Source organism: Bradysia coprophila, unplaced genomic scaffold (genome assembly GCF_014529535.1).
Source record: "Bradysia coprophila strain Holo2 unplaced genomic scaffold, BU_Bcop_v1 contig_70, whole genome shotgun sequence".
Taxonomy (NCBI): domain Eukaryota; kingdom Metazoa; phylum Arthropoda; class Insecta; order Diptera; family Sciaridae; genus Bradysia; species Bradysia coprophila.
In genome coordinates, this window is record NW_023503941.1 from 1801063 (window position 1) to 1816318 (window position 15256).

Sequence of the window (15256 nt, forward strand, 5' to 3'; positions counted from 1 at the left end):
ATATCGACGTAGATCAAAGTAATTCGACGTATATCGAAGTACTTCAACATATATCGAAGTATATTGACGTATATCGAAGTACTCCGACGTACATCGACGTATATTGAATTACATCGACGTATATCGAAGTAACACACCCCCCTGAACAAAAATAAAGTTTTACCGAAAATGCACCCAAAAATCGATTGCTGTTCTAAATAGAGGGACCCTAGAGGAGTTCAAAACGATCGACGTATATCGAAGTATATCGACGTATATTGAAGTACATCGACGAATATCGAAGTAATTCGACGTATATCGATCTCATGGATCTTCCCCGGTCTTCCCCAAAAAACGATTAAAATTTATTCATTTTATGTATATTCACTTTAAATTGTACTAAAACAGACAAAAGAACGCAAGTACTTGCAAAATGTGCTGAAAATGAAGCGTAAATTTGTGCAAATTTTTGTGAATTTCTGTGAATTTTTGCAAATTTTGCAAATTAATTCTACATAATAGGCCCTGGTTATCCGAATATATTTACTGATGAGTGCGTTTGACGCGTAAATGTCAAATTTATCGACGGTTAAATTTAGCAGCATTTAGCGGCGATGATGGGAATTGGGCTAATGATATATTTCTTGGTAAACATAAAGTTAACTGATCCGTGGAAACTTTTAATTATTGTCGACGACTGCATTAGCGACATGGTTGTATACAATTTTGACACTTCATGTCAATCAATGATTGGCAGTCATTTAGTTTTGGGAATCGAGAGGATAACAATCCCTCTCGATTTTCTTCCTTTATATTTTTCCATCTAAGTGGATGGTATAATTGTATCATTTGGTAGCCGCTGCGCCGATATTACTAAAGTAAGTGCTTTGACGATGAATGTGTTATCAGACATGGGCGACGCTTGTATGCAAATTGATGATTTTGTTTTAGAACAGGTTCTGGTTGCGCGGCTACCTAGTTGAATTTTTGCAATGGGCAACTGGCAAGACGTTGGTTTTCGGAGTGATCCACAGGACACACCTCCGTAATAAAACGCTGTGTTCGATGGCACGAAATTGTCGCTACGACTTCTATTTTGATAAACTACATGTAATTCTATTTTTTATGCCGACGCGACTCTTTATGAATATATTGACTTCGAGTTGAATTTTGTTTCCATTCCAAGAGCTCCGCACTGAAAACACAAACAAACGAATGTAAATAAACCAGCTATGAAGGTGACGTTTTTATCAGTGCTTATTTCTTCTACTCAAATGCGTTAAGAATAATGGTTATGTTGACGTTTCCTGCTCGTATTTTGTAAACAGCCGAAATTATTTCGAACGCAACGTCCTCATCTTGATCGTCAATGTTATCATCGTCGAAGTCATCTCCGCCTCCAAAACGAAAGTTCCATTAGGACAAAGGTAATGATTTACATCCAAATCTAACGTATATATTCCACAGCTGAATTGCAACGTAAAAGTGACACTTGATAGGTTTCTTCCATCGTACGGTAAAAACGATTTGACGATCAAGATGAGAACGTTGCGTTCGAAATAATTTCGGCTGCATACAAGATTAGAGCGATCGAAATAGGAAAGCATACCCTGAAAATTTTGAAAAACGTAACACAGTGTTATGAAGTTCTCAAGATAAACCGCCCAATTCCGATCCATCTGATTTTGTACAAAAGAAAACTGTGTGAGACTGCTTGAAAGCTATCTTGGTACAAAACATTTTACAAGACATTTTATGTTTAGTGACAAAATTACGAGAAGAATTCGGTAATTTTGTTTCAAAGCATGAGAAAAACATAAAACACCCGTACGACATTTAGCTAGTTGTCCATAAAAGGCAAAGACCTTGAAACTACTCTGCGAGTCTGCGTTTTCAAATCATTCTCATTTTTTGTTAAAATCGCTTACAAAATCAAGTAAAATTCACTCAGTCAAAAATATCGAATTCTGAGATTAAGTTTAAAACAAATGAACAATATCTAAACACTTTTGATATGCGTCGAATTACTTCGATATGCGTCGAATTACTTCGATATGCGTCAAATTACTTCAATATACGTCGATATACTTCAATATATGTCGAATTACTTTGTGCACTTTGTTAGGTTGCAACACATGCCAAAACTCAATACTAAACAACGTAGATCCAATAACATTATCACGCCAAACGTCACGGATGCAACATAACGAATCTTAATATTCACCCGAAACTTTGGATCCGTATTTCTTGCTATTCCCTGAGGATTTGCGTTACCTTCAGTATGTATATGTACCTTGGTTTTTATGACCGAAATTGTCGAGTTGGCTGGTTCTTTATTCTCCGCTTTCGCAGCTAAGGTTCTATTGGTCGGAGAGGTGCGAAAGGTGATGACAGCCATTTTCTCTTTGTAACACCCATTTACACGAATTTACAGCTGAGCTTTTTCATAGAAACGAGCCGTCAGAACAGTCGGAGCGTTCGCTGCGACTGAGCCCCGTACGAACCCGAACATCTATTGCGTACGCGACCCTAGTTCGTAGGTCGCCCTACTCTTACCCTAAACCTACTAACCTAAAATTCTTATGAAATGTGCACGTCTTAAAAATTGCGCATAGCGCAATTACGAAGCCCCGTACGACGTTCCTTTCAACTGTAACCCAAACTTAAAAATTTTTGCAACAATTTATATTAACCTATATTTACCTATAAATAAACATTTTACTAATAAATATGCTAGCATATAGCTCAAAAGAACTATATACACCGTTTGTTAATGCTTGCAATGATAATGATATAAAATTATGTAAAATTTCTATTCAATTAGATCACATATAATAATTACAATATGCGCGCGCATCTTCATGCTCGCGCATGCGCAATGCATTAACAGTTCAGTCGATAGAATTGTTATACTTGAATCATATACGCGACATTATGAACAATTATATGCGCGAATGTAAACATTGCAATCATTAACGTGTAATATGAGATGCATTAAGCGAAATATGTGGTAAAAAGATGTTAAATGATTTATGGTATTCATTTCTTGGAAATGTTTATAATTAATTGTCTTTTTTGGAAACATTTATTCCGGATAGTTTTCGGTATAAATGTATTAACCAAATTATGGAAAAGGATGAACGTCACATCCGGTGCATTGCTTTATTACTATGTGAATCAAGCGTTAAAATACTTCCCACGATAATTATAAGTGATTGTAATTATAACAATAAGTTCTTTGTTTAGAATTAGTATAAATACTGTATCCATTCAATGGATAAGATCAGAGTTTGAGAAGTATTCAAACAGGAGAGTTTGAGAAGTATTCAAACAGGAGAGTTTGAGAAGTATTCAAACAGGAGAGTTCTTGTAAAAGAATCAGTTAATAAAGTAAAGTTTATAATTAAAATAAAACATCTTAGTCTTTTTATTCGATAAAAGGATAACCGTAGGAAAAAGCTCCTACGGGTTAAACATTGGTGACCCCGAACGCTTGAAATGAGCGCGAGTAAAAATTAAAAGTTAAATGTATCAGAAAGAATTGAACATATAACGAAGGAAAATAAATCGCGGACTGCAGCCGTTGATTTATTGAACAATAAAAGTGTAATACAAAGGGTATTACGCAAAAAGTGCACTTAAATCAACACGGTGTGTTGAAATAAAAAACAAGTAACGCGGTGTGTTATAAAAAATAAAAGCTTATGTTAATCCACAAACAGCACGATCTGTTAAAGGAAAAATAAAGTGACACGGTGTGTTGCAAAAAATAAAAAGTTGAATTCAAAATCCACAAACGGCACTGGCTGTTAAAGTAAAAGTGGGAATTCTTAACTAAAAAATAACGCGGCGCGTTAAAATAAATACAGTAGTATTGGAAACTACGTATTGACATAGTTTGTCACAGAACGTGAGAGTCCAAGCTATAATAGAAATAGTACTGAGACCCACTAGAAAAGAAAGTAGCCTTGCAAACTACAACTCGACACGGTGTGTCATAAATATTAAAAAATAAAAACGCGGTGCGTTAAAATAAATAAAATAATCCCGGGAATCGACATAAGGTCAAATTAAAATGTCTCAAGTAGACGCAGCGCTTACGGCGCAAAAATCGATCGGAACCAAGGTTCGATCTAAATTAGCAAGCTACAATTCGTTACCTATTGAAAGGAAAAATTACGAATATGTTAAGCAATTGATTAATGAAGCTGAAGAACTTCGGAACGAGTTCAACAATAATAATGAATTTTTGTGCAAAACTCCGTTATTGGACAGCGAACATCAATACTTCAAGGCCAACTACTACGACGAAACGATAAAGTATTTCACTGAGTATAAGGCATTGATGCAAAGAACAATCCATGATTTAGAGGAAGCGAATCCAGAGCTAAAAACCGGCAAAACTGGAGACCATGTAAACCTGGATAATTTGTTTAAGCATGCAAACGAAAATCCTAAAGATATCAGCAATGCGACTGATACTACCTCAACCAGAATGGGGTTATTAATGCAGCGGCTCAATGATTACATAATTGCAGTGCATAAAGCGGAAAGCGAAAATGATATTGATCAAGCCAGAACGTTGGCAAATATCATTAAAAGCTATTCGAGAATTATAGAAGTGCAGTGCGACATAATTAGCAGTCCAAGCTGTAACATACACGATTTCTTCGATATGACGGATGAAATGACAAGGATTATTGCGAAGTACGAAGCCTCGAAACCTTCCAATCCAGCTAACTGGCAATCATCGGCGAAATTACCGAAATTAAATGTTCCTCTCTTTTCCGGGGAATACGTCAAATATAAATCATTCAAGGAGTTATTCCAACGTATGATTGGCGGGCAGCAGCAATTGGATGACTGCGAAAAATTGGCATACTTGAAAGGGCAATTAAAAGGTGAACCTTTAAGATTACTTTCAGCGTTACCAATAGAAAATGCCAGTTACGCTATCGCTTGGAAAACGCTCAATGACAGATATGAAAATTGTCACTTGATAATGGTGCAGCTAATGAGAAAACTAAAGTCTGGGCCAAAAATGGAAAGATACGTCGTCGAATCAATGAAAAACATCACAGATGAAATCAGTGAATCCATTTCATTGATCTCCAACATGGGAATACCTTGGAATGAGGATACTGACATGTTGTTCTACTACATAGTAGAAGAAAGAATCGACAGCATAACTATGGGTCATTTCCAAAACAAAATTGATGGTCCACCCAAATTGCGTGGTTACAAAGAATTACTGGAATTTTTGAAGCAACGTATCAGCATTTTAACGGTGGAATCTTCAAACGAAGAGAAAGGCAACAAGAAGCCTGCAAAGAAAATAAGTTTCCGGGAATTTAAAAGCCAGGACACACCTAACCAAAAAACGTCATTGGTCGCCACTCCAAGCACGTCCCCGAACATCTTTAATGCCAACAAGAAATGTGATTGCAAAGAACCCCACTACATATCGAAATGTCCAGTATTTGCTGCACTAAACCTAAAAGGCAAAGTGGAGAAATTGAGGAATTGGAAGATGTGCTGGAATTGCCTAGTAAAAGGGCACGAAATACGAGATTGTAAACAAAAAAATAGTTGTACCAAGTGCAACAGAAAACACCACACTCTAATGCATTCGGAGAAAATGGCTACGTCATTATTGGGAACAACAACTAAAAATGAGCATCTTGATCATGTGTTCTTAGCAACCGCAATAATTAATGTCATTGGGTCAAATGGACAACCGTGTCAAGCCAGAGCATTATTGGACTCTGGTTCCCAAATAAATATCATAACACAGAAGTTATGCAACAAAATTAAAGCAAAATCAAGCCAATCAAGCTTGAAAATTAATGGAGTAGGATCATCGCAAGTGGAATCAACAAAACGAGCAAGTTTTGTTATTAAATCAATGGCATCTGGATTCGAGGCGAATCTAGAAGCGTTCGTCCTAAAGGAGGTCAGCACGTGTCAACCATTGAACGAAGTAAACACAAGCAGATGGAAAATTCCAAAAAATATCAACTTAGCTGACCCTAATTTCAACATACCAGCAGCAATTGACATCATCATTGGTGGAGAGCTTTTCTTCAAACTAATTTCCATTGGACAAATCGAGATTGGAAAATCCTTACCAGATTTGCAAAATACGGTGTTCGGTTGGGTAGTAACTGGAAAAGTGCTGGGTCTACAACAGCAGGAAGCTTTCGTGGGAATGGTAAATGAAACTCAGCTCGAGAAACAAATTGAAAAATTCTGGCAATTGGAAGAACGCTACAAGGTCAAGAAACCAATGACTGATCGCGAAGTAAATTGTGAGGAATATTTCGACAAAACTACTATGAGAGATAGTGACAATGGAAAATTTATTGTGAATTTGCAATTCATAAAAGAACCATCAATGCTGGGCAATTCGAAAAATATGGCCATAAGGCGATTCCTGTTCTTGGAAAGACGATTCCAAAAGGATCCGGAGCTAAAAGAGGAATACGTTACTTTTCTACGAGAATACGAAAACCTTGGGCACATGGAACAAGTACAGTTGGAAAATATAACTGATGAGAATTATTTCATACCTCATCATGCCGTTAGGAACCCATCCAGCAGCACAACGAAATTTAGAGTAGTTTTCGATGGATCGGCAAAAACTACAACGAATATTTCACTGAATGAAATACTGGCTAATGGTCCAATGCTTCAAGACGACTTATTTTCCATATTAGTTCGTTTCAGAAAACACGCGATAGTGTTTTCAGCGGACATTACAAAAATGTATCGCCAAGTAGAAGTGACTGAAAGTCACCAAAAATGGCAGATGATTATCTGGCGAGAACAACCAGACCAACCATTGGGATTTTATAAACTAAAAACATTGACATATGGGCTAACATGTTCTTCTTATTTGGCAATAAAAGCACTTCAAACATTGGCCGAAGAGCACAAGAACGTCTATCCTGAAGCCGCAAAAATAGCAAAATCAGATTTTAACGTTGACGATGTTATGACTGGAGCCGAAAATGTGGAACAAGCGCTAGTGCTACAAGAGCAATTAATACAGATGTGCAAAAGTGGACATTTTGAACTACATAAATGGTGCTCCAATCATCCAATGTTATTGGAAACAATACCAGCAAAGAAGCGAGAAGTAAGCCTGGAGATCAATGCAGAAAAAACAGAAACGAAGGCATTGGGAGTAAAATGGATTCCCAAAGACGACATTTTTATGCTTTCGTACGTTCCAAAAGAGCATAACAAAGTCACAAAGCGGACAGTCTTATCGGAACTATCACAATTATTTGACCCACTTGGCTTCGTAAATCCGGTAGTCGTGATGGCAAAAATATTCTTGCAAGAGATATGCAAATTAAAATTGCAATGGGATGCAGCAGTACCAATGCACATGAATAGCAAATGGGAGCAGTATCGAAACCAACTAAAAAAGTTAAATAAGGTGAAACTACCCAGGCGCATATTGGTGGATAATCCGTCAGATATACAACTGCATTTATTTTCGGACGCAAGTGAAAAAGCATATGGAAGTGTTGCTTATCTACGGTCGGTAAATTCAGACGGAGAACGGCTAGTCAGCTTGGTCTGTTCTAAAAGCAGAGTTGCCCCGATAGTGCAAACAACATTGCCAAGGCTGGAATTGTGTGCAGCGCTACTAAACGTGGAATTAGCAAAAAAGGTTGAGCAAACGATGCAACTGAATATATCTAGCACTACTTACTGGACGGACTCGGAAGTTGTCTTATCATGGGTGTTATCAGATGGAACCTACCGCACATTTGTAGCCAACAGAGTAGCTGAAATAAAAAGGAAAACTCAGCCGGAAAATTGGAGATATATCAATACGAAGTCTAACCCAGCAGATTTAGTGTCACGTGGAATGACACCTGAAAAACTGTTGGAATCCAAGCTATGGTGGGAAGGACCACAATTCTTAAATCAAGAAAAAGAAGATTGGCCAGAAATGAAAGCCTCATTCATCAGAGAAATCACTGAAGAAAAGCAAATTAAAACGGTGCTAACAGCTTCAGTACCAGAAGCCAATTTCATAGACAGGATCAATCATAGAAATTCTATTCGAGTCCTTCAACGAATTGTGGCGTACGCGCTGAGAATGCTGAGAAAAAACAATGGCGAACGAGAGCAATCAAATGAAACATTGTCGATAACGGAATTAAAAGCAGCGATGCGCGTAATACTCAAACACGTCCAAAAAACCTGTTTTGCTGAAGAATTGGATTTGCTAAGCAAAGGAAAACATTTGAAAAGTCGATTTTCTAACTTTTCACCAATCTTAGACGCAGACGGTCTAATACGAGTCGGTGGAAGATTACGAACAGCCGAAATTTCATTCGATCAGCGACATCCAGTATTACTACCAAGGAAACATTATGTGACAAGATTAATATTGGAGCAGCTACATCGTGAAAATATGCACGCCGGACCACAAGCACTCTTAGCGATAGCTAGGCAAAAATACTGGCCAGAGCAAGGCAAGCAATTGGCGCAAGAGGTCGTGAAAAATTGTGTCCTCTGTGTAAAATCGAAGCCAAAAATGATGGAGCAAATCATGGGAGATCTGCCTAAATCTAGGACAACTATAGCACGAGCGTTCTACAACGTAAGCGTAGATTTCGCAGGACCGGTTGAAATTCATAGCACCATTCGTGGAAAACGAGTAACTAAAGGATATATTTGCATCTTTGTGTGCTTCACGACAAAAGCAGTTCATATGGAAGCCGCAATAGACTTGTCCATAGACGGGTTCATTTGTTGTTTGAAACGATTTGTCGCACGAAGGGGATTACCAAACGCAATCGTGTCAGACAATGCTACTAACTTCAAAGGAACTCATAACCAGCTGATGGAGCTAAAAAATGTGTTTTCGGACACAGAAAACCAGAAAAAATTGTACGAATATTGTCAGGATCATCAAATTGAATGGAAATTTTGTCCGGCAAGAAGTCCACATTTTAACGGATTAGCAGAAGCTGCTGTCAAATCAGCTAAGTGGCATTTGCGAAAAATGTTACATTCTGCCAGACTCACTTATGATCAACTGGGAACAATCACAGCCGAAATTGAAGCAATTCTGAATTCCAGGCCGTTAACACCGATGTCCAACAATCCCGACGATTTACAGCCATTAACAGCTGGGCATTTCTTAATTGGAGGACCACTGACAGGTCTAGAGGACCGAAACATCTCAAATGGCCCCAAAACAAAAATTTGGTACAAAATGATGGAAATGCGAAAGGAATTTTGGCGGCGATGGTCCACGGAATACTTGGCGGAATTACAAAGCAAGGCCAAATGGAGGCAGGAATGCAACAACATTAAAGTTGGAACATTAGTCATCTTAAAAGAAGATAACATGGCTCCATTAAAATGGCGAATGGGCAGAGTCACAAAGGTTTTTTGTGATGAAAATGGTAAAGTACGAGTTGTCGAATTAATAACCAGTGTGGTCAGAATTCCGGACATAGCTACCAACAAAAAACGAATAGCAAACATGACCGCTTCAACCCATTTGGTACGAAGAGCAATACATCGTATTTGTCCATTGCCAATTGAGGTTAATGACGAGCCAGATACGTTAGCTTCCTCGAGCCAGCACATACAAAATCCAGCTCAACCTAGCGTCATACCATCTATCGAGGAATCTAAGGAAACAACTGAGCAGTCTTCCGAAATAGAAGTTGCTAATGCAGAGACTACTATTGAGGAAGTTTCTGCAATCGCTAAACCACAGGGCAAATTATTGAGAGTGTCAAATGGTCGGGAGCCTCCAGTAATCGGCAAGCAGCCAGAAGAGCCGATTGCGCGAAGAACCAGATCAAAAATCAAAACCACAATATGTTCAGTGGCAACTGTAGCATTCGTCTTTCTCGCTTTCCTTGGCAGAGCAAAGGCTGAACAGTGCCAATACAAATCATTCGATCATAATCAAGGACTGTATTTCGAACCAGTGGGCAGAATGGCTTTAACTCATGATAAATGGAACATCATATGCGTACTAAGTCTAGATCAACTATGGTCACAGGCATCCGAAATAACAACTATGTTGGACCAGTTGGACACCATTTGCAGCAAGATAAAACCCCCGAAGCTTTGCAATATCACACGAAAGCAATTTCGACAGCAAGTGAAAATATTGGAAGAACAAAGTGAGTTGATTAGACAGTTTTCTCATCAGCGCAGGATGAGAAAACGGCGGGCTGGGTCCAATAGTGATATACAATTATCACTATCAGAAAAAGTGAATAAACGAAGCAAACGAGGCTGGGTAAATATTTTCGGAAGTGCTTTGAAACTAACTACTGGAGTTATGGACCATGATGACAGTGAATTGATCCAGAAGCAAGTCGAATATTTGAACGGAACTTATCAAAATGCAATGAAGTTAATTGCTGATCAGACAACAATTCAAGACATAACACAAAATATAATCAAGCGTGATGAAATGAATGTGTCAAAGCAATACACAATAGTTCACAACGAAGTGTTGGAATTAAGGAACGTTACAATAGAAAATTCGCATTTTGATTCACTATCAATTCAAGCCTTGTCGCTAATTGAAAACCATCGCGAAAGAATTAATGCTATTATTGACGTAATTACTCAAGTTCGTCATGGACATATTTCAACCATACTGATTACCCCACAACAGTTGATGCAACATTTGGAAAAAATGTCAGGCGAAATCAAAAGAAATTTGATGATACCTGGAAATGATGTACAAACTAATTTGGTACATTTGTATAGCATAATGAATGCGGAAGTAAGCATGGGCAAACGAAATCTCATCATAAAATTAACAATTCCATTGATTGAAAGAGAATTTTATGACATGCACCATATAATACCAGTTCCTTTTCGAAATGACAAAAATGCAATGCGCATTATCCACACAACGGCGCAATATATTTGCATTAATAATCGTCAAGACAAATATTATATGATTTCTCATAATGAGAATGCAGCATGCAAGGCGTTTGTTGACAACATTATTATATGCGAGCAAAAACATATGCTGTATAATATCTACAATGGTTCAGCGGAATGTGAAATGGCTATATTTACCCACACGACAAAGGCTATTTCTCCAAGATGTGCATTAATTCCAGTGCTTGGAGATCAAATATGGTCTAAGCTGCATACGCCAAATACGTTCTTGTTTACAACAAAAACCAGGACAACCTTCAATATCATATGCGGTAATAAAGCGACAACGTGTTACGCGGAAGGAGCGGGCATTGTTCGATTGGATCCTCAATGTGTACTACAAGCAGCGAACTACGAAATTACTTCGGAAAATGATGTTGATTACGGAGAACTTCATATTGTCATCCCTAAGCTAAATATTTCCGATATTCTAATCGAAATAAAACCAAATTCATCAAACGAACCTACACATGAAACAATGCAATTGGACGAACAGATGGCGATATTGGAAAAGGCAATTCACAATCAGAAACAACAAATGCAGACATTCCCTACTATCAGCGTCCATGACATTCACCACTACACAATGGTATATGTTATTGTAATTTTGCTTATTGTTTTCATTAGTCTATTTATTTACTGGATGCTCAAAGTAAGAAAACAGCAAAGTTTCACAATAGAAACAGTTCCAGTGACTAATATAGAGAAAATTCCAAAAGACGAATCATTAAATGTCACTTTTAGTGCATAGTCATATGTATGTTGTGGATAACTGACCTAAATTTTATTTTTTGAATTAACTACTAACTATGTGCATTTGTGTGCATTTCTTAAGGAAACTTTTGTTGTTTTCATTGCATTGTATACGTATGTATTAATTACTTGAAAGGCAGCTTATGATTTTTCCATTGTGTGTACTTGCCTATTTAAATTTTTCATGCTAAAAAATTGAAAATTTGAGTGGAAATAGAATACGCAACGGTCAGGAGCAAGTTAATTCTTACATCTTATTGTAATCCTAGAATAAATCCTAGAACTTATTTGTTGAATTAAATATTCAACGGTCGGGAGTATGTTAATGCTTGCAATGATAATGATATAAAATTATGTAAAATTTCTATTCAATTAGATCACATATAATAATTACAATATGCGCGCGCATCTTCATGCTCGCGCATGCGCAATGCATTAACAGTTCAGTCGATAGAATTGTTATACTTGAATCATATACGCGACATTATGAACAATTATATGCGCGAATGTAAACATTGCAATCATTAACGTGTAATATGAGATGCATTAAGCGAAATATGTGGTAAAAAGATGTTAAATGATTTATGGTATTCATTTCTTGGAAATGTTTATAATTAATTGTCTTTTTTGGAAACATTTATTCCGGATAGTTTTCGGTATAAATGTATTAACCAAATTATGGAAAAGGATGAACGTCACATCCGGTGCATTGCTTTATTACTATGTGAATCAAGCGTTAAAATACTTCCCACGATAATTATAAGTGATTGTAATTATAACAATAAGTTCTTTGTTTAGAATTAGTATAAATACTGTATCCATTCAATGGATAAGATCAGAGTTTGAGAAGTATTCAAACAGGAGAGTTTGAGAAGTATTCAAACAGGAGAGTTTGAGAAGTATTCAAACAGGAGAGTTTGAGAAGTATTCAAACAGGAGAGTTTGAGAAGTATTCAAACAGGAGAGTTTGAGAAGTATTCAAACAGGAGAGTTTGAGAAGTATTCAAACAGGAGAGTTCTTGTAAAAGAATCAGTTAATAAAGTAAAGTTTATAATTAAAATAAAACATCTTAGTCTTTTTATTCGATAAAAGGATAACCGTAGGAAAAAGCTCCTACGGGTTAAACACCGTTATATAGCTCAATATAGCTGTATATATTTATAAATAGATATCCATATTTGGGATGCTTGAAACACCCCACACACATAACCAATCACTTCCCACTGATCAGTAACTTTGTAAGTATCATTTTCACCGATTTCTATTGTTTTTACAAAAATCCAAAATGGCGGCCGACGGCCATTTTGTTAGGAGGTGGAAATTAGTACGGCTGCTTTACATTCGTTAGTATCTTTCAAACAAAAAACGAGCCATCAGAACAGTCGGAGCGTTTGCTGCGACTGAGCCCCGTACAAACCCGTATATCTATTGCGTACGTGACCCTAGTGCGTCTGTCACCCTACTTTGACCGTAAGCCTATTGCGCCGGTTAATGCAGTTAAAGTAAAATTATTATGTAATGTGTACATCTTAGAAATTGCGCATAGCGCAATTACGAAGCCCCGTACGACGTTCCTTTCAAATAAAACAAAAATTTCAAATAGCCCTAAAATTTTAATATATTGAGTATAAATACACATAGGGCCTAGTATCGGCCTCAGTCCGAGGATCCAATTTTTTTTTTCAACTACATTCTATTCGGCCTTTGATTACCTTCCAAATGAAACAAAAAATACGAAAAACGGATGAAATTTGCTCGAGTTATATGTAAAATACACATAGGGCCCTAGTAGCTTTTCACTTCTAAGGCCCTAACTCACGGTCCTCTCACCCGATTTTAAAACATAGCTAACGTCGACCCGTACGAAACACCTATTCGTATCAAAAGCCTTTAATGTGAAACTCTTCATTTCTCTTACTTCATTTTCTTCTCTGCTGAAAAACTATTCTCCCTTTAAAATCACTTACATTATCCACTCTTTGCCTTGTTATCATATACAACTAAATTGCCGGAGGCAATATAGACAGCCCCGTACGAAGACAAATTTCATAAATTCCTATTTAAACAGCTATATACCGCTATATTTAACTATATTTCACTGTAAATAAACATTTCACAGAGGAATATGCTATTATATAGCTCTATATGCCTGTATATAGCTCAATATAGCTGTATATAGGTATATATAGATGTCCGTATATGGAATCCCTGAAACCCCACACACATAACAAATTATTTCCATGTTAACAGAAACACTCTAAGTATCATTTTTCCCACTTTATATCGTTTTACTAAAATCCAATATGGCCGCCGGCAGCCATTTTGTTAGGAGGAAATAGTACCGACGCTTTACATTCGTTAATACCTTTCAAACAAAAAAAAATTCATGAAATTCGGTCAAAATTTACTCGAGATATTGTCAAAATACACCACGTTCACTGTACGGCCGAGTAGCCAGATAAGAGCTCACTCCAAGAGACCTAGCTCACGCTCCGGAGAACATAATTTCATAAAAAAATTTTCCCTGATTGGTACGGTCAATACCTATCTAATAAAGCTAAAACAGACGAAAAATGTTGAAATGTGGCCGACCTACAAGCAAAAACTGCTTGCCGCCCTGTGCCTGTTTCACACCAAGGGGTCTAACTCACGAGTTGGTCATCCGATTTCCATAAACTTTTTTTTTGTCGATCGGTATTGTAAATACCTTTTATTTGACGTATCACTTACAAGTTTAACGTTTAAATGTCCGGAGATATCTTCGAAAAACCGTAGAGCACTTATTGGGCCACAGCTCGGGAGGGGTCGATCCAAAATCACTCATCTTCGAACTTAGCCTGTCTTTTGACATTACCAAACGGGAAAAAAAAGAATTTTCAAAATCGGATGCGTTTTACTCAAGTTATCGTGCAGACAGACAGACGGACATTTTTTTTTTCGCGGATTTGACATCTCTAGACAACCACAATAGGTTTCCCCTTACTCAGGGAGTCCAATTCGACGTGTTACAAACGTATGCGTAAACCTATAAGACCCCAGTACTTCGTACGGGTCTAAAAACTTTTTTTTCCTGGATTGGTATTGACAATACCTATCATTTGCCGTGTCATTTACATTTCCATCGTTTATTTTGCCATAAATATCACCAAAAGACCTTAAATCACTTAGGTGGCCCTAACTCACGAAGGGCCGACCCGAATATGCCCATCTTCGAACTTAGCCTCATTAGACCCGTACGAAGTACTGGGGTCTTATAGGTTTACGCATACGTTTGTAACACGTCGAATTGGACTCCCTGAGTAAGGGGAAACCTATTGTGGTTGCCTAGAGATGCCAAATCCGCGAAAAAAAAAATGTCCGTCTGTCCGTCTGTCCGTCTGCACGATCACTTGAGTAAAACGCATCCGATTTTGAAAATTCTTTTTTTTCCCGTTTGGTAATGTCAAAAGACAGGCTAAGTTCGAAGATGAGTGATTTTGGATCGACCGCTCCCGAGCTGTGGCCCAATAAGTGCTTTACGGTTTTTCGAAGATATCTCCGGACATTTAAACGTTAAACTTGTAAGTGATACGTCAA

General features: G+C 37.4%; 1 protein-coding gene across 1 annotated transcript; it reads left to right on the top strand.

Moving 5' to 3' along the window:
* Window positions 1–4054: 4054 nt before the first annotated feature.
* Window positions 4055–11496, top strand: LOC119083910. Its single transcript, XM_037193722.1, has 2 exons — window positions 4055–10148; window positions 11423–11496. The coding sequence occupies exons 1-2, from the start codon at window positions 4055–4057 to the stop codon at window positions 11494–11496; spliced, it is 6168 nt and encodes a 2055-aa protein (XP_037049617.1).
* The last annotated feature ends 3760 nt before the right edge of the window (window positions 11497–15256 follow it).